Here is a 23514-nt window from a genome sequence, read left to right as displayed (position 1 = left end):
CATTATTTGCCAATGCACAATGAACCAGGTATATATTTCACAGGTTTCATATGCGTCTGTAAAATATTTGGAGTAAAATTTTTAATACTTTTTGAAACTCACTCTTTCTCTCAACTGGAAACCAGAAGAAGATGGAGGATGATGATGTCTCTACTGGTTTTGCTGAAAGTGTTGATAGCTTCTTTCTCCTGGTCAATGCTATGATCATATTCTGTAAGTATACCCGCACTTCTTTATATAGAAGTGCAAGTGGTATGGTGAGTTGCCGCCATACGTGACTATAGTATATAAGCCACCGGCCATTTTGATTTTACAATACACAACGGTGGAGGATTTTGCCTAAATGAGAGTTATGGGGGAGGGTGGGGGCGTGGATGGCCCTAAAGTGGTATCAGGCTACCTACATGTAGGGGTCAGGAGAAAATATTTAGACGTCAAATGGTGTATTCTTAGGCATTCTTAAACGAGTAAATATGTCTATTTAAAGGCAATGTTGTGTAAGTACTTAGGTATTGTTGTGTGATGTTGTAATAAGGTTTGTACACCAACCCCTCCCCCCCCCCCGGATCCGGGCTGGATACATTTGATTATAGTTGTCGATTACAGTCTTTAAGTGAAAACAGCTTTTACATGATTTTAATGATTATTTAATGAATATATGTATATGTATATATATATATATATATATATATATATATATATATATATATGTATATATATATATATATATATATATATATATATATATATATACACGCACACACAACCCCCCCCCCCCCCACCCCACTCTCTCACTCTTTCTTCCATACACAGGAACACCCCTGTTATATGAAATGCTTTCTCCACGCAAATCCTTATTTTATCAGACTGCATGGGTATATAACAATTGTCCAAAAAAGGAAAAACACATAGACAAACCCTAACGATTACCAAACTTCAAGGTTAAACATAAAGGTTAAACAAATTTGTTATTTCATCTTCGACAATCTCGTCAGACATCCGGTTTTATACCACACAAAAGTTAAATATACTAATGCAGACAACAAAGAAAAACCAACTATATGTCAACAATAGACCCCAGTTCATGGAATGTCACAGAGTGGAAATATGTAAAGTTACAGACGACAAATTCAACTACCGGTTCTACGGAACGCGAAAAGGTCGAATCGTATTTCGTTGTCTAAACTAAGTTTGTTGTTGTCTAAACTAAAGTTGGTGCTGCTGTTTTACCATGCTGTTGCTCAAACTCACGTTGATGTTTAAAATTCCGTTGTCTAAACTTACGTCGTTGTCTAAACTTACGTTAAACTTAGCAACGAAATAAGTTTTCCCTATTCGCGTTCCATACGGTTCAACAGACCAAGTTTATCCTGGCACAACTTGACCAACAAGCGCCCATTTAATTCTGAGAAAATGTAGCAATACTTTCGATTCATTCGAATACAACCCACTTTGGCGACTATATAGAAACAAGTTAACCTTGCGCCAGCCACAAGAGGTTTGTCAGACTTTCCGAATTTGATTCCTGACATTTAGGCCTACCAATTTAAAAAAAAAAAAAATCTGATTTGGAAATCTAAATAACAAGTGTGAGGGATCAGTCCGTTTCTAACAAATTTTTAATAAATTAGAGCAAACTCGAAAATACGCAGTAAATGATTCCACGACCCCCCCCCCCCCACCAAAAAAAAAAAAAAAAAAATCATGGCACCAATAGAGGGAGTTCTACACGATATGTTTCTATCATCACGTTGTTGCGCAACAATTTAGATATATATATATCATATATATTCCGGGTACTGTTCTCGCCATAGCTCACTAACTCGCTTTGCGTTTAATATTTGAAGGTGAAAGATATATCCAATATGGCAGCCCTCGGAGAGAGCCTCGACCACTTTTTCTTGTTAGTGAATGCAATGCTGATATTTTGTAAGTTCATTATTATCACATATTCCATTTGTTTTTCTCTAATTGGTAGTAAATAGGAAATATTTTTTTGCAAAATCAAATCATTTTTATGTTTTTATCGAGACTTGTTGTGTGTGTGCGAGTGTGTGTGGATATGTGTGGGTGTGTCCGTGTATGTTTGTTTCAATTTTCCCCTTTTTGGACATTTAACTTTTACATATCTTATGATAACTATTCTAGTTAATATAAGTTGAAAAATTAATAAATGTTGTAATATATTAAAGAACTTTCAGTTCAAATTTACCATTTTTCTGGCCGCTTTTTCATTAATTCCGAAGACTGATTGCATATTCTAGGGTCGTCGAAAGAAGGTTAAAGTTGGTTGGGAAAGGGGGTGATGTGTGTGAAGCTTCATGTGGCAGTGGGACATGTTACTTCAATTTGAGGGAGGGGGGGGGGGGACAAAATTTGCCCCAAAACGTTCCGCAAAAATTTATCCTCTGCGCTTTGCTTACCGCAGAGTCCAGCATTTTGAACGTTTTTCAACAAAACGGCATTTTTTTAATGAATCTGATTTCTTAACTTTCAACTACAGCGCACCTTGAAATTACAATTTTGATAAGTTTGAAGCAAAAGAACATTTTGTGTTTACCAAATTTGGCAATAATATATCTTTAGTACAAGAATGAAAAAAATTCTAATTTATGAAAAAGGCAACTTTTGAGGTTATTCATGAAACCGACAAAGGGGTGGGTGTGAGGGTGGGGGGAGGGGTTGGCTCCCTATTATCTTCTCATTGCGATGGAAGATTAGTTAGCAAATTAATTTAAAACGATCACAGATTTATTTTCTCATGTGCATCGTTCTGTCACGTTAATATACTTTTGGCTGCAATTAGTTGCAGAAGCAACCGATATTCCGTATTACAGTATTACGAAAGTTTACGCCTAAATTTTGCAGTGGAAATTTAGGAATCAATGTTTTGATGATATACTCGTATTGGCTTAAAATATGCAAAAAATATCATTTATTTACTAAATACTCATTTATATTGCCCTCAAATATGCAATTGAAAGATCAGTTATCCGTTAAAATGTTACTTTAGCTGATTTAACTGATCATTTGATCCCTGAAACATCTAATAATCTAATGCAGATCCCTCCACTTCCCTCCCTCTCTCCCGTTCCCAACCGTCGTGGCACCGTTTGGGAAATACGTTGGAGAGAAAACAACCGTCTTCAAAAACAATTTTGCAGCAAATTGAAGGGAATTCTTGCTCCTCTTTGGGAGATATCGGCGTCTAAATGTCGTGTGAACGGAGGAGGGGATGCATGGGTGGGGGGGGGGGCGCGGGGGAATTTTGTCCAAAGGTAATGTGCATCTGCCGTTCATTTTTGCCTTTCACTGTTTCTCTGACTTTTCATATTTTCAAGTTGAATGTAAGCGAGTTAAAAAAATAAAACCAATTAAACAGTATTATGTTGTTTCAAATATTTCCGACGTTTGTAGCATATTTGCATTTACATTTCAACAAATGTCTTTTGAATACATATTTTGTATAGTAAAATGAACTAACAAAATACACTAGTTAAATGAACTGTACCAACACAACATAATATCAGTTACGTCACGTGGCGGTATCTCCCCCATACTTTCACTTTTCCTTTTCTATTTGTCTTTTGCAAACACTATTTTATGTATATGATGCCAAATGTTTGCTGAATAACAACAGCATATGTGTACATGCTTCTTTGCATTATAATTGGCTTAGTGGCAAGGTCGGCGGAAGCACTTTTAATCTGGGGGGGGGGGGGCACCGACATCAAAGGGCACTTTGCAGAAATTCGATTGGACTGATGTAGCCTGATATTTAGTACCCTTTATAACTCTTACTGTATTATCTTATTTGCGTATACACATCACTCCATCAACACCCCCCCCCCCCTCAAGGAAAATATGCATACTAGCACTGCAATATCCAATGTGCAAATTGGGAAACAAGGAACAAGTCTTCTATTGAGACAAACGAGGTGAAATCATGCTAGTTGCTAATGTAGGAATCTTCCGAATTAGAGTTTATTTCTTGTTAATATCTTAACAAATTGTTTCCATTCGAAATAGCTTTGAGTTTTACCCACATAAATTCATTGAAAGTCAGGGGCGTAGCCAGGATTTGCAAAGTTGTATGCACGACTATCTGAGCGGAGCGCCACCATCGGTTGGCGCGGAGCGTACAAGAAAAATTTTGGTTTTACAAACCCCTCAGATGGCCGGAAACGGCCCTTCCCGAGTGTTCATTCTGGTTCCCTGGCCTCTTGCTAACTTGAGACACCTCAATTTTTATGTAGAAAAAGGGCACATTTATAACCCTGAGGAAAAGTGGGGGGGGGGGCACGTGCCCCCTGTGCCCCCCCGGTTCCGCCGCCCTTGCTTAGTGGTATTGTTATGATATTTTGCAGGTATAGCAATCCCGATATACTATAACAACAAATGATATACACAGAGAACTCAGTTACTACAGTAAATCTTAAGTTTTTTACCAAAGTAAAAACTGGATCGTTCTATAAATTGTATTCTCTGTACCACTGTTAATTCCTTGAGACATATCCCTTGAAATATCTCAGGTTTATCAAATAAAGTGGCTCGTCTACTTAGTCTAACACGGTTATATCGATTCCAAGAAGACCATTACAATTTTTTTTTTTTTTAGTTTTGTGATTTGTGTCTATAGAGTTTTATGGCTAAAAATATGGAACGTCAATAAATACGTTAAAAATGTTGTTAATGACAAAACGTGTTGTAGGTTATTGAATGGAGATCTATCATTTTATGATGTTAAAAGAACATGTTACATTTAGAATTTTCAGATACACTTCTATAGGCAGCACCAGTGGCGTAGCCAGAATTCTATTGTTAGGGGGCAAGATTTTTCTTAAGGGGGGCAACCCCGTGATGGTTGATGGTAGGAATTACCAAGAAATATATGTATTAATGGGCACCTCTTCTGCACAATACACATTCAATGGTTCAGTGGAACATGACACACTTTCACTTAAACCTCTATTGCAGAGACAGTCGTCGTGGTTTCTGCATGAATATGTCCAGGATACGATGAATAAATTAGCTACTCTTATTCACTACATGCCCAGATTTCCACACAAACAAGTTTCACTAGGCCTATATGTAGGGCCTATACGTGCAGTGAAAATTCTCCACGAGTGGCATCATTGGTCGCTGAAAATGCACATGGGTTGCTAGCGATAGTTAATAATGGTTATACAACCGGCCAAATTATTGGCGCTTATTCTGTAGGACGATATTGATCAACGGTCTCCGTATATGTGGGTATGATGGAAGCCCAAAATGTGTAATATCTCGGTCTGATTACCAAGTTCTGACCTTACATGAAGTATGAACATGAGCCCTGAGGTATGAAAAGTTGTGATACAGAACTCGAAAAAATGTAAAAAAGAAGTATTTTGAATACATCACTGGATTTCATTGGGGGGGGGGGGGGGAGGGGCAAAACTGTAGCACAAAGCAAATTTGGGGGCATTGCCCCCTGGCCCCCCTCTGGCTACGCCACTGGGCAGCACTGAGGTAGGAACACTCAACCATGGCTTAAGCTTAAAGGTGTTATTCCAGAGATAAAGCATATTTCAAAGTTTAATATCTTGAAAACCTGCACAGCTATAGAACCATTTTATACTAACATGCAGTATTGTCTATTTTTCTTGAACTATATTATAACATGTCAAAACTAGAAATTTTCCTTTTTCGTCAGTGACGCGATTTGAAACTTGTAATGTACCCTTATCATCATGTATATGTATGTACTTCGTTATTGCTTCGAATGCCCGTCCCGGCCTAGTCTTGGTGAAGACAGTCGTTCTATATATAAATGTCGGTTTTGATAGATTTCGAAAGAGGATGTGAGGGCGCTCTCATATTAATTGTAACAGGCAAAGTAAAAGCAGAATGCCAGGGTCTTGAACAAGACTAGTCCCACCCTTATAGACAATGATTCCATTTTGTAATCTTTTGTTAAAAGGACGCCTGTATCTCTTTGTAATTTCTAGGTTTTATAATATCCATCCACAAGCAAGACGCATGTGCGAAGCATGTGAACATCATGATGCAATTATTACTCACGGCATTGCAAGACATGCACCATGAACACAAAGGCTTATTGTTCTTGCAATTCTGTTTTGTCAAGCGCTACCAAACATGACACGATTGATCACACTTATGGCATACAAGAATTTTCACCAAAAGAAATAATAAAAATAAGAAGAATGAAATGAACACATTTTATGAAGTAAATGAAAACTAACCTTCTACAACTTCTCAAAAAGAATTACTACACTTTTTAATATGATCTTAAAAGTTTACTACATTAGATCTAACAGGTACGACATAAAACAAAATTGGCCATAACTCGGGAAAACCTGTGTTTCTGCTCTGAGAGGTAAATATGTGGAAACGGGAAAATAAGTGGCATCACTAACAACTCTGTTATATGTTAAAGGGAGTGAAGACTCGTGTACACAGAAACTTCTCATGCCGGTAATCTGACCTACTTTCGAATGAGGTGTAACAGAAGTGTAAGACACCCCCATCGATCCCAGAAAATACACAAACAGCTTGCTACCGTCGGTAATTAGACACTAGTGTACAGTCAATACATGCATCTTCGGTCAATACCCACAACACAGTGTACATAGCAGCGATGGACATACAGCAGGGAGTTGTTATTGAACTCCCTGATCTCAGGTCCAGATAAAAGATAACAAGGTATCACGTTTCATAACTGTCTGCATTTTGAAGCGACAAGAAGAAAACTTCACTTGCAAGCAAGGAAAGTTAACTTTTTTTTCGGAGGACGGCTCTTGTTCGGGGCGAGTCTTCAATGCCTTTAAGGTAACGAATTGTGTTTGGTTTCCTTCGACTTTTCAATGCTATTGAAATTTATTTGTACCTGGTATTTTAAGGCAGATTTCTATTAAAAACCTAACCATTTCATTATGATTTGTTTTGCAGTGATGCAATGCGGATTTGCGTTTTTAGAGGCAGGATCGGTACAAGCTAAGAATACAACCAATATTTTGATAAAAAATCTTTTGGACGTCTGTAAGTATTTTCCCCTATTTTCTTTTCTTTCTTGCATTTTTCAAGCAATCTCAGTATACATATGGTAACCACAATGACCGTTAACCTTAATTACAAAGAGATAGAGAGAGTGTGTGTTTTGTAGTCACTACGTTGGATCCATGTACTAAGTGTGCAGTTCATACAAGCTTTGCTTTTGAAATTGATTGTGTTTACAATGATCGCAGGCTAATGACCTTTTACCGGCGCTGGCAACACTAGGGTTCTTCTACTCACTCAGATGCATTCGTGTGTTAAGTTATAAATCACCATGTATACTTTTCGAGTTACAGTGTTTGTAATCCAAAGCGTCACACACACACACGCTCACGCACCTACACACACACACAGTAATATACAAGGGAATTACAGCAATGGAGGACGCCCTCTCTCAGCAGGGTTACCTCGCTCGTTGGGGACTGACTGAGTGCTTCATGTCATATATGTCGCAACATCACCTTACGTTTATGATATTTGAGTGCGCACATAGTATGGTAGCCCATAGTACAAACTTCGCTATTTCTACACCGGGGACAGTAACGTTACAAGCAGTTTCATTTAAAGGGTGTGAAGACTCGCGTCATCAATGCCTTTAAACAAGATACTTTGTTTTCATTGAGCATAATAGATGCAAGAATGTTTACAGACATTGGTTAGGGACTATTAACCAATCAAATCACAGGAAATTTGGAAACGCATCATTGACTACTTTCAGCATGAAAATCTTTGTAATGGGAGTGTGATTAATTCTGTAAATTGCGGTTGATTTTATTTGTTTTCAAATTCAATCATCTGTACAAATAATTGGAAGAAATTTTGGTTCTTTTGAGCAGTTGTGGTTTTTTGAAAGGAAAGAAAGAAACATATTCATTCCAAAAAGTGTTTGTCATGCTTTCCTTAGGCCTAGTTGTTTAAGATTCAAGTGACCCTCCAGCTTATCAAATGGCACATATGATTTCAATGGGAAGAAAAGTATAAAAAGGAAAAGTTCCCGTTATTGAATATTAATTAATAATACTATACCTTTAACTTATTGTCTAGTACTTATCTGCAGCTAATACTGCATTGCAAAAATATAATAATGGTATGTCTTACAGAGACTAATTATCACAAACAATCTAAGAATATTCACTCATATCTGAGAAATCGTTACCATAAAAGGAAGTTTTTGTGTCATCTCAAACAGAAGCCATTGACTTTAAACTGCAGCTCTGGAAACAAATGCCATATCGTGAAAGACTCGACGAAATATATTCGTGAATCAATGCTAGAGTCTATGAGAAAATTCAGACTAACTATTATCCACGAATACCAAATATAATTGTCGTAGGGATTAAAACATGGTAACTGGTTTTGAATTTGTTTTGCAGTAAGCACTCACTTTTTAACCAATACAGAATATGAAAAAGAAGTCAATGCAATTGTTCTTGAAATAATAAAGATGCATGAGAAATGTGAAAATACATGTAGGCTACTCGTTTGAAAGTACTGCTCTTTTGATAATATTACTAAGGATAAATACAACAGCAAATTAAAAGACAATGCATACACACGTTAACGACATAAGCAAACTGAGGACCTCAATTCGAGGACGTCAATTTCGAGGACGTAGGAGGGCGCTCTTCGTAACAGGGTTTTCTACACAGTGCAGCCAAATGTGTGTCTGATGGTGACAATTTTGGAGGACATTTTCCATACTGATGCAGAGCTTTCTGAGGTCACTTTGAATCCTTTCCCCAGTTTTACAATTTGGGGACGTCCTCAAATTGACGGTCTCACACCAAATGTCCTCAAAGCGAAGGTGTGTACCAGAACACAAGTCCTCGAGTTGATAGCTATGGCAACACACACACACGAACACACACATAAAACACACTAAATTGCTAGGAATAAGAAAACTCTGATATTGCTTCATGAAAGCAGGGTCTGACTGATAAAATCATGCTATCGATATACCGTATTCTGACAAACAAGAAAAATAAGATGTAATAAACTTAAGGGGTGTGCCTGTAAAGTAACACCAATGTCAACGCATTGTTCCGGTACTATATCCTGAAGGATCGTGCCGGTTAACAAAAGATATATCCCCAAAAGTTAAAGCCTTGAAGTTCTAAGGTCGTGAAACAAATTTGCCTTTTCAAGTGGTTGTGTGCATAAAAACGATGAGGGTATCCACCGAAAAATGATTTTTCATATCACAGAAAGTTTACATAGAAATAATATTTTGTAGGGGAATATTTATACCTTAAATCAGGGATTCCCTAACTGGGGTGCATGAACCCCCAGGGGTGCGTGAGTCCATCCCAGGGGCTTCGTGAGACGTTTCTGAAAGTCAAAACTAGAGTACTCTTTGTTGAACTAAAATCCGATATATTATATAATTTAGTAATGTACAAAAGTCGTACCTATCGACAAACTCTACAATATTACACTATGAACTTGATCTTTTACGAAGCACTGTTATACGTATTATACTATAATAATGACTCAGATCGTGTCTCGAAAGATGAGGGTTCGTGGACTACTCTGACATCCACAGGGGGTCAGTGGGAGAAAAAGGTTAGGGAAACCCTGCCTTAAATCAATGTTACTTAGGCAAACGAAAAGATTGACGATATATAAGAGTAACATTATTTCGTCTATTTCGTTTCACAAAATTATACTAAAATACCTCCGATATTTGAGTTTGTTGCTACGTTAGAAGAATACCCAATATAGACATTGTATTAATATACGTTACTTTAATGTTAGTTAGGCCGCGAAACGTTTGACAAACAAGAACATTTAGTCGTCGTTTTTTGTTTATTGTTTGCACAAAAAAATACAAGTTTATTCACCTTAGTGTCTTACTACCCAAATATCTGGCCATTATATGAACCTAACCCACTTGACAGCATCGCTTCTAAAGTGTTTTTGTTTTAATAATCCGCATTAAAGTATAATTAAAATATTGATTTCTTGAAATATTGATGTTTATTCTTTTCTTATTTCATGATTTCTTTTACTTCTTGATTTCTTGATTCACTTATTTCCTTATTTCTTTCATATTTTCAAAACACATATAGTTCTTGGAGCCATAGCTTACTGGGCTGTCGGCTACGCGTTTGCTTTCGGCGATCCTCAAAATGGATTTATTGGTCACAGTTACTTCTTCTTCAGTAGAATGCCCGACGATCTACTTTCGCATTTTTTCTTCCATTTTGTGTTTGCTGCCACCGCTGCCACCATTGTGTCTGGAGCAATGGCAGAGAGAACTGACTTCAAAGCCTACATGATATATTCCGTGGTCATCACAGGTATATACACCTATCCATTCCTTGTATAGCATTCCGAGGACTTAACTGTGGAGAAGTGTAAAAGGCAGAGGCCGAGGGAAGAAGGGGGTGGGATGGGGCGTGGCGGGGGAGGGGATGACGGATAGTGGTGTTGCTGCTTTCAGAACTTGTCTTTGCTTTACGTTTTTGCAGTTTTTGGAAGAGGTTGTAACTTCAAGCTGTACCTTTTCCCATTGCGATATTCTCCTGTACACACACACACACACACACACACATATATATATATATATATATATATATATATATATATATATATATATATATATATATATATATATATATATATAATATATACCTTCTTTCTTGTTTACAGGGTTCATGTACCCTGTAGTGTCTCATTGGGCTTGGGCCGATGAAGGTTGGCTGTTCGTCGGTATTAATATCGGAGGGGAAAACAACGGCACAACTAACGTGGCTTATCAGGTATGTCAAATAGAAGCAAGAAAAGCAAAAACAACCACCAGATGCTATAAAAGTTAAAGGACATTTCGTTTCGATCTTACCAGGTTATTCTTTATAGGCAGCTGAAACGAAAACTGTAAAAGGAAATCAAAGCCCTCTATTTCTAAAATTTTACGAGCGCCCCCACATTTAACAAATAGATATCACAGACAAGTGAGATGAAAGATGGAAGGAGGAGACTAACGGGCTGCTGGAGATAAACTGAGGAGGAGTGTAACAAAGATAGAGAGGGGTGGGTAAGGGTGGGGGGGGGTCGAGAGAGAGAGAGACGAACGGGAATTAGGAGTGTACGTGATCTGACTAAAACGTTGGGTTCGAATATTTGTAAACTTGATATAGACTCTAAACAGTACATGGAAGCCGTACACCATGGTTACAAATTTAAGTGTACTCGCTATTTTGCATTTGTACTCGGTACTTCATGACAATCTCATATAGATGTATGCAAACTAATTACGTACTCGTTGTTACAATGCCTTGTACAAATACTCATACCAAGGGAGTACTCTACTTGAATACTGGTACTCATGCTGCTGCTGTACCCGTACTTACGCCGTTGTACTCGCAGTTCAAATCTACTACATGCCATATCTATATTTGATCAAACCAAAATCTTGCGCAAGGTTGTATAGATACCAGTCATGCAGTATCAAATGAAACGAAAAAGATTTCATCAATTATTTATGAACTTTAGTCTTTTTTTGTGTGTGTCTTTGTTTTGTTTTTTAATTTATTTCTATACTTCTTTTTCGATTTTCTATATTTTTGCTTCATCCATAGGATTTTGCAGGTTCAAGCGTTGTTCACATGGTTGGAGGTATTGCTGCACTCGTAGGAGCTGCGATTTTGGGACCAAGATTAGGACGATTCGACAAAGAAGAACACAATCATAATTTTCAAGGTCATACAGTGCCGGTAAGAGAATGACTGTTCCTAAAAGGATGATTTAATCCAATCACTGTCCTTATAATTATATAAATATAACAAAAAACAAAAAGAATGTGATAAGTATACCTTCAAAACGCTTTCGGAGAAGATACTTGGAAATAAAACTTGTGTCAGTACGCTGCCCTTGTTGTCATCGTATGATGACGTCATAATGCTACTTTTAGGTGCCTACTCGGTTGGGATTTTCCCGTTGTTTTAGTGCCTTGTGCTTGCAAAGTGGCAGTAAACAGTGTCGACACAGAAACCAATGGCTTCAGTTAATGACGTAATGTTTAGGTTTACAGTAGCTCAATTTTTTTCTGTCTTATACGTGTGAAGCTGTACACTAAAACAATCATACTTCAGCTTGCTATAATATTAGTTTTCCGTGTTTCGTTGAGGTCGATATAGTGTTTTGGGTGAAAGATGGAAGATATTTTGACGATATGACGATGCGACTTTTAACGGTATAACGATGTGACGATGTACGGTGTGATTTTATAACGATGTGACTATGTATGATCTAAACTCGCACAACATGACTCAATGCAACAACAATTTCAGAGAGTAGAACTTGAAAGCATGAGACATGTGCACCATTGTACTTGTGAATCCGACGACCGGCTCGCACATGCGCAGTTCGAATTATGAAATGTCTTTATGAATATCTTTTAAAGGAGCAAATATACCAACAGGGACAGCATAGCAACGCATAGCTACACATATACACACGCACGCACCTACGTGTGTATATATGTATGTATGCATTTTAGATCCTCCTGCAAGCAGGAACTCGCGAAGAAGCCTCCTTGGCTTATCGAAGCCGCAAGCTGATCGAAGTCAGTCACTTAGATTCATATTTAACGTCCATGATTATGAATTGTCAATTGTCAACAACTCTGTAAGTGGACGACATACATTAATCTTGGAGTAACTCGAACTCGGCACTTTATGATTGAAAGACACGCTGGCGTTATCCACTGTATATACAGTAGTATCCACAGTATAGTAAAGAGGTACGAAATACCGCGTTTTGCAAATAGACAGGTGTGTATACCTGTGCAATTTGAGTTAAGATTTTATCATATGAATCGGAATGCTAATTTCAAAGGTGTTAACTAGCCAGCTGGAACGTACCCCTTCATTTCGCACCATGTTTCAATACTTGATAATTTTGATTTTCTGTAAACCAGTTTTCCGTTTTGTTCTTGCAGTTAGTCGCTCTTGGCGGATTCATTCTCTTTTTCGGATTCTTCGCTTTCAACGGAGGATCACAGGCTGCAATCTCCAACGAAAATGACGGTGTAGTGGTGGCCATTGCTATAGTTAACACCATTATTTGTGGTGCTGCAGCTGCGCTCATAGCATTGGTGGTGGGGAAGTTTGTCTACGGTACCAAGAAATGGAGCCTTCTTACGACTATCAATGGAGGCTTGACAGGAATGGTAAGTTGTGTGGGACATGTGACTTTCATTCAACGGACAAAGCATAACGCCACCTACAGTTGGGCCCTTTGAGAATTCTGGGGGCAAAAGAGTACTGAATGCTTTCAACAATTTTTTTTTTTTATATTCTGAAATGGACACATTTTTGGTTCCGATGCTTTGCAACCATCGGAACCTATATACAGTCAAGTTGGCGTATGTGCGCGTATGTGTTTATGTATTTGACGCCCTAGCTTGTAAACACGGTATCTCAAGAAGGAAATATGTGATATAAAAATTTCGTACTTGGTATATATGTTGGTCAGGGTCAGTAAATGATCTCTATCGTTTGTGGTGGGGCAAACATGCATATTAATGAGTGGGATGTCAATATCTCTACCACCGTATGAATGTCCGTTTCATTTCATACTTGGTATGGTTATATAACAACATAACAAGTATATTATCTTCCAACACAATATTTGACCTCATAAATATTCATGAAACGGTGGGGCTTAACGGGAAATCTTCAGTTTGTAAACACGACATCTCAACATACACAAGTTGAATCAGTGTCACACTTGCTAGGTCGATGCCCCATGATGAGTAGATGTGCCCTATTGTTTTTGGCTCCCATCTCATGAATATTAATAGGCACTTTGTAAATAACAAAAGGATTTTTTTCATTCGAAAAACGAAAAACAATTGGTACATTTAATTTACAAAATAGGGCACTTTTAAACTAAGAAAAGAGGCATATGCCAATGCGACCCATCTGGCCCCCTCTAGCCCTTCCCTTCAAGTAACCGCAAGATAATCAAAAGACAACAAATCTAACTTCTTACCCCATTTTGTTGCGTTTTTCCCCTAATTAATAGGTAGCCATTTGTGCAGGTTGCAACGTGGTGTACGCATGGGGTGCGTTTGTCACTGGAGTATTAGCTGGTGCTGTGTATATCGGAGTCAGTGCTCTCGTTTTGAAGCTTAAGATAGATGATCCACTAGACGCTGTAGCTGGTAAGTCCATTAATATCTCTCCCCAAAAAAGTGTTTATCGAGGGTGTAAGAGGACACCTTTATACCCTAATTAAAAGCGGCTATTAAAGGGTGTGAAGACTCGCGCACAAAGAAACGTCTCATGCCGGTAATCTGACATAGTTTCGAATGAGGTGTAACAGAAGTGTTAGACACCACCATCAATCCCAGAAAATACACACACAGCTTGCTACCGTCGGTAATTAGACACTAGTGTACAGTCAATACATACAGCTACGGTCAATACCAACAACACAGTGTGCATAGCAGCGATGGACATCTCAGGTCTAGATAAACGATAACAAGGTATCACGTTTCATTACTGTCTGCATTTTGTAGCGACAAGAAGAAAACGTCATTTGAAAGCAACGGAAAGTTAACTTTTTTTTTAGAGCGCGGCACGTGGTTTGGGGCGAGTCTTCATTGACTTTAAGGTATATTTTGGACATCTCTAACTGAGATGATATCGTTAAAGGGGTTTAACAAGGGTGTCATTACATATGTAAGGGGGTTTGTAGCGTTAACTTGAACTAGGCCTACACGTAGAGTCAGATGGGATATCTCTAAAGAGGAAGTTTGTACTGTTACCTTGTAGGATAAATTAGTGGCGGTTTTCTGTTTCTGGAGTGAAAGTTATTATGTCCGTAAATGATTTGTACCGAGTTAAGATAACTGATGGTTCATTTTATCTTTGTACAGACACCGTAAAATTTGTAGCATTGCTTTTTCAAGGTAAACGTTGTCATATCGACACGATTTATCTCTGTGGATCCATTGGGGTGTACAATTCCTCCCCCCTAACAAAAGTGGGGGGGGGGAGAAGAAGCAAAATCCTTTTAAACATGCAAACACTTAAAACTAAACTCTATATCTATACCTCAGAAAGCACAATTTGACTTCTAAAATTTCACCGCAGACCTTCCTTAATGGGTTTGGCTTCAATGCCCCCACCCCCGGGACCACCCCGGGATCACACGCCCCTCCTTTACATTATTTTTAATCCACTCTTGAAGACTTCTCAAGGATGAAATAACCAGTGATTGTGGTAGCATGCAGTGTGTTCATACCTTAGTTTAATGTTAAGCTGTCTACATGATATGTAACGCGAGCTACGGTTAACATAATCATGAAATAATCATAAAGCCATGTTCTATTCCTTTTCATTTATTTTCTATGTATTAACTTGTTTAATTTTCAGTTCATTTTGGAGGAGGACTGTTGGGCATTTTGACTGTACCATTCTTTGGTAGAGATATTGGAGTTTTTATAACACCAAACACCCGCATCGCATTCACAGTAAGTGCTTACATCTCTGCAACAAATTTGAATATTAGGTTGCCTAAAATTTAACCACCATCACCATCACCATCATCGTCGTCGTCGTAATCGTCGTCATCGTTATCATCTTCGTCTTCGTCTTCGTCTTCGTCATCATCATCATCATCATCATCATCATCATCATCATCATCATCATCATCATCATCATCATCATCATCATCATCATCATCATCATCATCATCATCATCATCATCATCATCATCATCATCATCATCATCATCATCATCATCATCATCATCATCATCATCATCATCATCATCATCATCATCATCATCATCATCATCATCATCATCATCATCATCATCATCATCATCATCATCATCATCATCATCATCATCATCACCACCACCATCACCACCACCATCATCATCATCATCATCATCATCATCATCACCACCACCACCACCATCATCATCATCATCATCATCACCACCATCATCATCATCATCATCATCATCATCATCATCATCATCATCATCATCATCATCATCATCATCATCATCATCATCATCATCATCATCTCCGTCGTTATTGTCATCGTCGTTCACCGTCACTGCGCCGTCATCGTCATCGTAAATTCCATTGCTTTCTTTTATCGCAATTTTCGGTGTTGCCCAGTCATCGTTATCGTCATCATCATCAATAATGCGGTCGTGATAGAAACGGTGATTGTCAAATCGTCCTCGCCATCACAATCGCAATCATCATCTGATTACTGCTCTCATCATTATCAACACCCTCTATTTTCATATCGTTGTAGAAACCGTCCCAAATGTCGTTATCAACAACGTTAGCATTATCTGATAATAGTTTCAATCCTTGAAATCATGGACGATATATAGCAGCACAGTACACATTTTACAATTCGAGTTTATTTATATTTTATGATAATAATTACAAACACACTCCAAGACTCATCTTTCAAATTCATTTGACATACAAGTACAGCGTATAGACTCTGTTATGTTAAAGATATAATATGTAATCACTACTTACACATACATTCTGTATCTGTTCTCATGGACAGACTGAAATTTCTCAAAACAAAATTCCAGCTATGTTCATGTTTTTTCAGCGTGAATATCTGTTCTTCGTAAATCAGCTTAGGCTCCACATTGTGACATTACACTCTGGCAAACTTCATTAAATTTATTTTCATGAATTATTTTGTCCCCTCCTCTTTTAGGGATTTGCTTGGAACTTGCTTGGCGCATGCGTGATTGCAGTGTGGACAGGATCAATTTCTCTTGTCCTATTTGGGACGCTCCATCTGCTTGGATTGTTGCGAGTCAGCAAAGAAGTGGAGGAGAAAGGTGAGCTAGAAATAACGTGAGGGGGTTGGGGGAGGGAGGGAGGGGGGGTGTGTCACTAGAAAGGAGATGATGGAGAACAATACTCTTATAGACATAGCAAGGTAATGTGATACCACCTCTAGGACGTAATGCAATTGACGGAAGGAAAATAGACTACCAACATTGTATTGGAATTTTTACTAATCTGTTATCTTATATTGGATTTCAAGTCTAAAGGGTTTTAAAAGAAGGATACAGAGACTAGAAAGTTATTGTTACCCTGTCTACCTTCCTTCCCATCCTGCCCCCCCCCTTCCTCCCCTCTCCTTCTCCCAATGCCTCGATAAAATAATACAGCCTGTATTTGTCGACCATAGGTTCGTCGGTTCCTGATCAATGACAATCTTGTTGCCTAATACTTGGATGGTATAGTAAAATAATCCCACCAAACGTAAACAAGCTGTTACGACGTGAAACTTGAAATAACAATTTTTGACAGAGTTAGTAGAATTTACAATGGATGACAAAACAATTGATTTCTTAATGACGTCATCAGGTGTTTCTATTTAAGAGACATTCTGGACACAGTGAATAACTTCTTAAAGAAAAAGAACAATGAATTGATGGATTGATGAATTGATTGAATGATTGATTGATTGATGGATCGATGGATTGATGGATTGATGTATTGATGGATGGATGGATGAATTCATAAATTGATGGATTGATGGATTGATGGACTGATGGATTGATCATGGATTGATCCTGGATTGATCATGGATTGATCATGGATTAATGAATTAAAATGGATTAATAAAGTCGTCTTGTAACAGCAATGTCTTTATAACCATTGTTACCATACAATTTAGTTTACGTTATTTTACTTTTCTATTTGAAGGGTTGGATATAACAGAACACGGAGAGGCAGCCTATCCGTTAATGGCATACGTCGGGAACGATTCACATGTTGTTAAGAACAATGGTAAGGAAGCATGCAGTATTTATTGGTAGTGTATACAAGTTGGAATGACAGAATGTATTGGATGGATTAATCAATCGATTATAATATACCGTTAGCATCCCCCGAATAGTACACAAGCATATTTTTGAAGACAGAGATGAGTGACTGGGGCTACCCCTTCCTTACCCCGTATCGGTTACTGGTGTGATGTAACACGTTAACCTTTTTTTTAAATTATTTTTTGCAGGGTTTAGCAACGGACACCCACAGCTAGCCCATCTTGAGGCGAGAGAAAATCCTGCCTTCGATGGAGACACGGCGAAAGATGAGGAGGCTGCCACGGCAACATAACGTACATAATCCTGCATCGAATAATTATAGACTGTTCGAGTTAATTTACTAGCTTGACGGGTTATTCATGACGTCACTGCGTTTACTATATAAACTGTACCATGGTAGCAACTACGAAAATAAGTTTGAAGATAGTAACAAAATTGAAAAAAATTAAGAAGCACATTAGAAATTGAATTTGAAAATGAATAGTTTAATAGAGAAAGTTAATATAAACTGTAAATAACTAAAATAATAGTCCAGAGGTTTTTCAAAGTTATGATAGATAACCCGAAAACTACAAAACAATACGTCACCAAAGTAAATATACATATATATATAATTTACAAGTTGAGAGGAAAATGACATTTGAGAGATACGGCAAGCCCACAAATTTTTCAATAGTACGAACACGGTTGTGACGTAACATATTCACTGTGTCCAGATAACCCAAATTATTATTATTATTATTAATTGTAAGGCTCCAATCGCTGCTTCTCGGCCTTTTGGCTAAGATCATGTGTAGTATCTGTTCCCTTTCGAGGGGAATGGTGATGCACATCCGACCATGATCACACAGTCACAGTCCCGATATGTAAGGGGACTAGGGTTGAGAGCGGATCAGTCGTTTGGTAGTTTGGTTTTCGTGCCTGCAGGTTCTGTCCTGGGCGACTTTTTCTAAAAAAGTATCGCTGCATTTTGCATCCAGATAAAAAAAACCTATCTAGTATTGGGACTAATAATGGAGAGTTGGAGTATTCCATAGAATAATCATTAACTATAACTGCAGATAATTATCGGATTCTAAGAGCCAGTAATCAGTTAGTAAAATTGAAAGGACACTCCCCGATATTTCAAATCATTTACTGCTACTAATCTGTGAATATGTCAACCACGCGGCTACGAGTGGGTTGAAACAATACACGTTTTAAAGAGTGTAAGGAATTTGGAATGGAGTGTTTTCAAGTCTTATTTCAACATCATTATATTTGACAAGTTTTGTATGCAATGCACAGTGTCCCTGTGTGAATATGTCAACCTGCGGCTACGAGTGAGTCGAAACAATACACGTTTTAAACAGTATAAGAAATTTGGAATGGAGTGTTTTCCAGTCTTATTTCAACATTGGCAAGTTTTGGCAAGTTTGGCAAGTTTGTATATGCAGTGTACAGTGTCCCTATGGGCAACGTGGTCCACCTAGTTTGTATATATGGACCCAGAGTAAATCGGTGCCGTTACGACCATATACTCATGCTGCTAAAAATTTGGAGGCTTGAAGTAAGTTTCAATAGTCATTTTATCTCACCTTGTATGTTTTTGTTATCTCTCATTAATTTGCAAAAAAACAAACTCTGGACTATTCTTCCCATCTGCATCAAAACTGACAAAAAGAAAATGAATCTTTTTTCAATGAATAATTTTAGAAATATCATATAACTAAAAAATCACAGATGATCGCCGCAAGAGTGACGAAACCCTAATTTTTCACTTTTATACTTGACACCGTTGTCTTTCCCTGAATTGTATTTATCTTTCTTCATTACTCATGAGCGACAGAACAGACAGGGCAATGCGGTCGATATATCGCGGTTAAATTGTATATAAATAAGCTTGAACGAAGAAAGGTGTAGGTTGCTGTTGTTGTTGTTTTTTGTTTGTTTTTATACATTTTTTATGTTTGTTTGTTTGTTTTATTGTGGGTTTTTTTGCCTTTGAGGAGACATAACCAAAACATGTCATTAAGCTGCCGATAAACTGTAAATATGTATTTTTTTTTTAATAATGAAATACCTTTAGGTACCAATTTGACAGACATTTGTTAATGATGCTTTTTCCTATATGATCAATATGGCTATGATGGTATCGGCACAAAATATGCTAGGAAAGGCTGAAATAATGGTCACTAATGTAAGCAGTTTACAATTATCTACGAAGTATGTTATCTTCTTGGAGAAATTTCATGAATTAATTTTACACTTTGGCTTGGGAATAATCTGTAGGGACAGACTTTTCAGGGTAGTACATTTTTGCAACCTTTTCTAACAACATTTTGCTTATGTAGGGGCTATACTGATGATGAGATTTATATGTGTTTTTATACTACAGTATCATTGAGAATAGTTATCAAAGTATGTGCGTTGAAGTCTTATAAAACTCATTATTACTGTATTTGTGAAAGCAAGCGAGTATATATAAAGTTAAAAAAAATTCAATGTTCTACAGTCTTCTGTTAAGGCCAATGCCTTTCTACACGACTATATACAACGTAAAGAACATGGTGAAGCCTCGAACATGCTATAAATCCTTCGGTCGGAAGTCAATTTGCCTTAACCACTTGCCCACAATGCTTTAGTTGCGAATTGTAAAGGCAGTGATTTCTGAAACCTAATATGTACGTTTCGTTTCTTTGGCAATATAACGTCAATGTAAAAATCGATGGGGCTATTGCAATTTACATTTTCAAATAGTTATGGTGTTGTATTTATTTTGACTACGATGTAGAGGGTATTTTATACACGCTTACGAACATAATTGAGTGTTTTTGTCTTTCTTTTAGTTCAGTCTAAATTAAGGAGTTAACCTTGGCTTATGCAACGATCAAATCAAAGTTTTCATAGCGAAGAAGAGGGCTGGGTATGGTGCATGGTGGTATGTGTGTCGAAGAGTTGAGGGGGGGGGGAGGGGTAATGGGTTGCTATAACAAAATTGGTCGTTCTCTTGAGCAACTTTTGAAAACAAAAATAAAGGCAAAGCACGCCATACCTTCATTTACTCTGTCTCTCTGTGCTAATGGAAACGCCCTGGTTGCAGCAGGCAGTGGTTTATTCATTTCATGAAAGGATCCACAAAGTTCATGTATAAATATTGTCCCATTATAAGATCCCGAATTAATGACAGCTAAGGGCATTTGCTCCATGATTTTGTAGCCCCTATTCCCTTCTAACCTATCGTCTCCTTTGACTAAGAAAGAGAATAAAACTACAGTTTGAAGGTAGCATACGCCCATTAAAAGCCCCATTGACTTACACACTAAATCAAAAAAGTAATGTGGTCTCTAAGTCTAGATAGAAGTTTTCACTAGCTTAACGTTACCCATCACCGGATAGCTGACAAGTTGGCCTTTCATGGCACCATCAATTTTCCGTACCATGACCGTGAAAATTTTTTGCTATCCGAGCCGGAAGTTTTCGTCACTTGTAAACAAACCTCTTCACTCAGTGGTAAACAAATTTCCTACGCTGCTCCTGGGAGGCCTAAAGGGGCCTAAAATTGCCTCAATTGACCCAATTTTCTCACCACATGTACTTCCATTCATGCTCTTCAACATGCAAGCCACAAAACACTAGATTATGATTGATAACAGGTCACAAAAGATGTTCTCCTGCTGCTTTTTGGCACTTTTCCTGAAACAGGAGAACAATCGAGCAGATTGATATAGACTCTAATAGGAGTATGCCCATTAAATGTTTCCCCGAAAGTAATGAGGGCGGTATTGAAGAACTTAGCATGCATGGACTCCAGATGTGTGACCTATTGGCTTTCTCTTTTCTTTCCTGTTCTTCTCTTGTTTTCTTTTGGCATCGTCTTTGATTACAACGTTTCTGTATGCTGCCGTGTTGAACGAATCTAACCGTAATATAGTAATTACCAATTCTTTTTATCCGGATTATAGTCATCACCGACTTTGCAATCCGCGGTCTCCTTCGCAATTTTGTAAGGTCGGTAAAAGTATCTCTATAGTCGGTAAGAGTGACTCGGTGGTCGGTAAGAATGATTCCTTAGTCGGTAAGAGTGACTGCTTAGTCGATACGAAGTGACTCCATAGTCGGTAAGTGTGACTCCTTAGTCGGTCAGAGTGACTCCATAGTCGGTAAGAGTGACTCGATAGTCGGTAAGAATGACTCCATAGTCATTGAGAGTGTCTCCATGGTCGTTAAGAGTGACTCGATAGTCGGTAAGAGTGTCTCTATAGTCGGTAAGAGTGACTCCATAGTCGGTTAGAATGACCCGATAGTCGGTCAGAGTGACTCCTTAGTTGGTAAGAATGACTCCATAGTCATTGAGAGTGTCTCCATGGTCAGTGAGAGTGACTCCATAGTCGGTAAGAGTGACTCGATAGTCATTGAGAGTGTCTCCATGGTCGTTAAGAGTGACTCCATAGTCAGTGAGAGTGACTCCATAGTCGGTAAGAGTGACTCCATAGTCGGTAAGAAGTGACTCCATAGTCGGTAAGAGTGACTCCATAGTCATTGAGAGTGTCTCCATGGTCGTTAAGAGTGACTCCTTAGTCGGTCAGAGTGACTCCATAGTCGGTAAGAGTGACTCCATAGTCGGTAAACCAAAAGAGTATTACCATATTGTCGCTGATCGTGGAAATTTCAAGTTCGAGTTCAACGTAAGTAAAACCTTAAACCTGAATTCTTCACACTACCCCTCCTACTTGAGGTGTGGGTTGAGGAATGTCACTGTTATGTGTAATATCAAGTATATGTGCTTGTCTCTGGTGTCTTTGTTTCCCCGAGGTCTATTAATAGGTCAGTAAGGGGACTAGCTAACTCATATCTCATCCCGTTTTGTACATGGGTACGTTTATTTTCGTCGTTGTCGTGTTGAGTTTGGGGAATACAAAGTATAATGTACCCCTCGTAGCGAACATTCCCGTGAAAAAGAAGATTCCCACCTCTGATAACATGGTTTTCAGTTCTGTTTAATCGTGAATCAGAACATTATCAAACAACACGTGACACTGGTCGTCCAATGAAAGAACGAGAAACCCTACATACGTCAATTTAATTCATGATACATATGTCGATTCCAGAACTTATGGCACATTAGATGTCGTTTATTATCCAATCAGAGCACGGGAATATTACATAGGTCAATTTGATTTGACATATATCGATTTCATGACTAATGGCGCACTCGGCGCACCATAAACGGGTCGTCAACATGTGATTTTAAAGTTCGATTATGCTCTCATTGTCCATGACTTAATTGATTGGTGTTTAAAAAGGATGAGTTTAGGCACAAAATTAATTATATTTTGTAGACCGTTACAAAAACACTGATATATGTCAGCCCAGGTTGTTCTTGTATACCCCTTTAAATATTTGAGTAAACCCCTTTAAACATGCAGCTGAGGTTCATCAATAACAGTGACAGGGTCTGAGTGTTTGTAATCGGGTCTGAGTGTTTGTGTCTTCAGTTTTTTCTCTCTCCTATAGGGTCCTTTATGGGGACTTGAGTGTCCCTCCGGATTCCTTTTTTGCTACTAAACTAAACTATATAGTCTACTGCGCAGACCATTAGATCTGTTCCTCAGTTGCAACACAAAAACTCAATTGGAAAACATT

General features: G+C 38.0%; 1 protein-coding gene across 2 annotated transcripts; it reads left to right on the top strand.

Moving 5' to 3' along the window:
• Positions 1-20736, top strand: LOC139969824 (putative ammonium transporter 1). Of its 2 annotated transcripts, XM_071975119.1 has the most exons (12): positions 102-213; positions 1848-1929; positions 6949-7038; positions 10122-10352; positions 10705-10814; positions 11634-11768; positions 12995-13225; positions 14083-14221; positions 15438-15535; positions 16764-16890; positions 17768-17851; positions 18078-20736. In XM_071975119.1, the coding sequence occupies exons 2-12, from the start codon at positions 1866-1868 to the stop codon at positions 18179-18181; spliced, it is 1413 nt and encodes a 470-aa protein (XP_071831220.1). In that variant the 5' UTR covers positions 102-213; positions 1848-1865; the 3' UTR covers positions 18182-20736. The 2 variants fall into 2 exon arrangements, with proteins under 2 accessions (XP_071831219.1, XP_071831220.1); XM_071975118.1 differs by lacking the exon at positions 1848-1929 and having other exon boundaries at positions 1-213; positions 18078-20735.
• Positions 20737-23514: the final 2778 nt, after the last annotated feature.

The sequence above is a fragment of the Apostichopus japonicus genome, chromosome 7, assembly GCF_037975245.1.
Source record: "Apostichopus japonicus isolate 1M-3 chromosome 7, ASM3797524v1, whole genome shotgun sequence".
NCBI classification, from domain to species: Eukaryota; Metazoa; Echinodermata; class Holothuroidea; order Aspidochirotida; family Stichopodidae; genus Apostichopus; species Apostichopus japonicus.
This window is presented reverse-complemented; position numbering and strand designations above follow the sequence as displayed.

What these genes read in the sequence shown, in the direction of transcription:
- LOC139969824 (XM_071975118.1), top strand. Translation starts at nt 132, where the DNA reads ATGGAGGATGATGATGTCTCTACTGGTTTTGCTGAAAGTGTTGATAGC. An exon ending in AAAAAATCTTTTGGACGTCT is followed by an intron (nt 7,039 to 10,121) that starts GTAAGTATTTTC and finishes AAACACATATAG; the next exon opens with TTCTTGGAGCCATAGCTTAC. An exon ending in TCCACTAGACGCTGTAGCTG is followed by an intron (nt 14,222 to 15,437) that starts GTAAGTCCATTA and finishes TTTAATTTTCAG; the next exon opens with TTCATTTTGGAGGAGGACTG.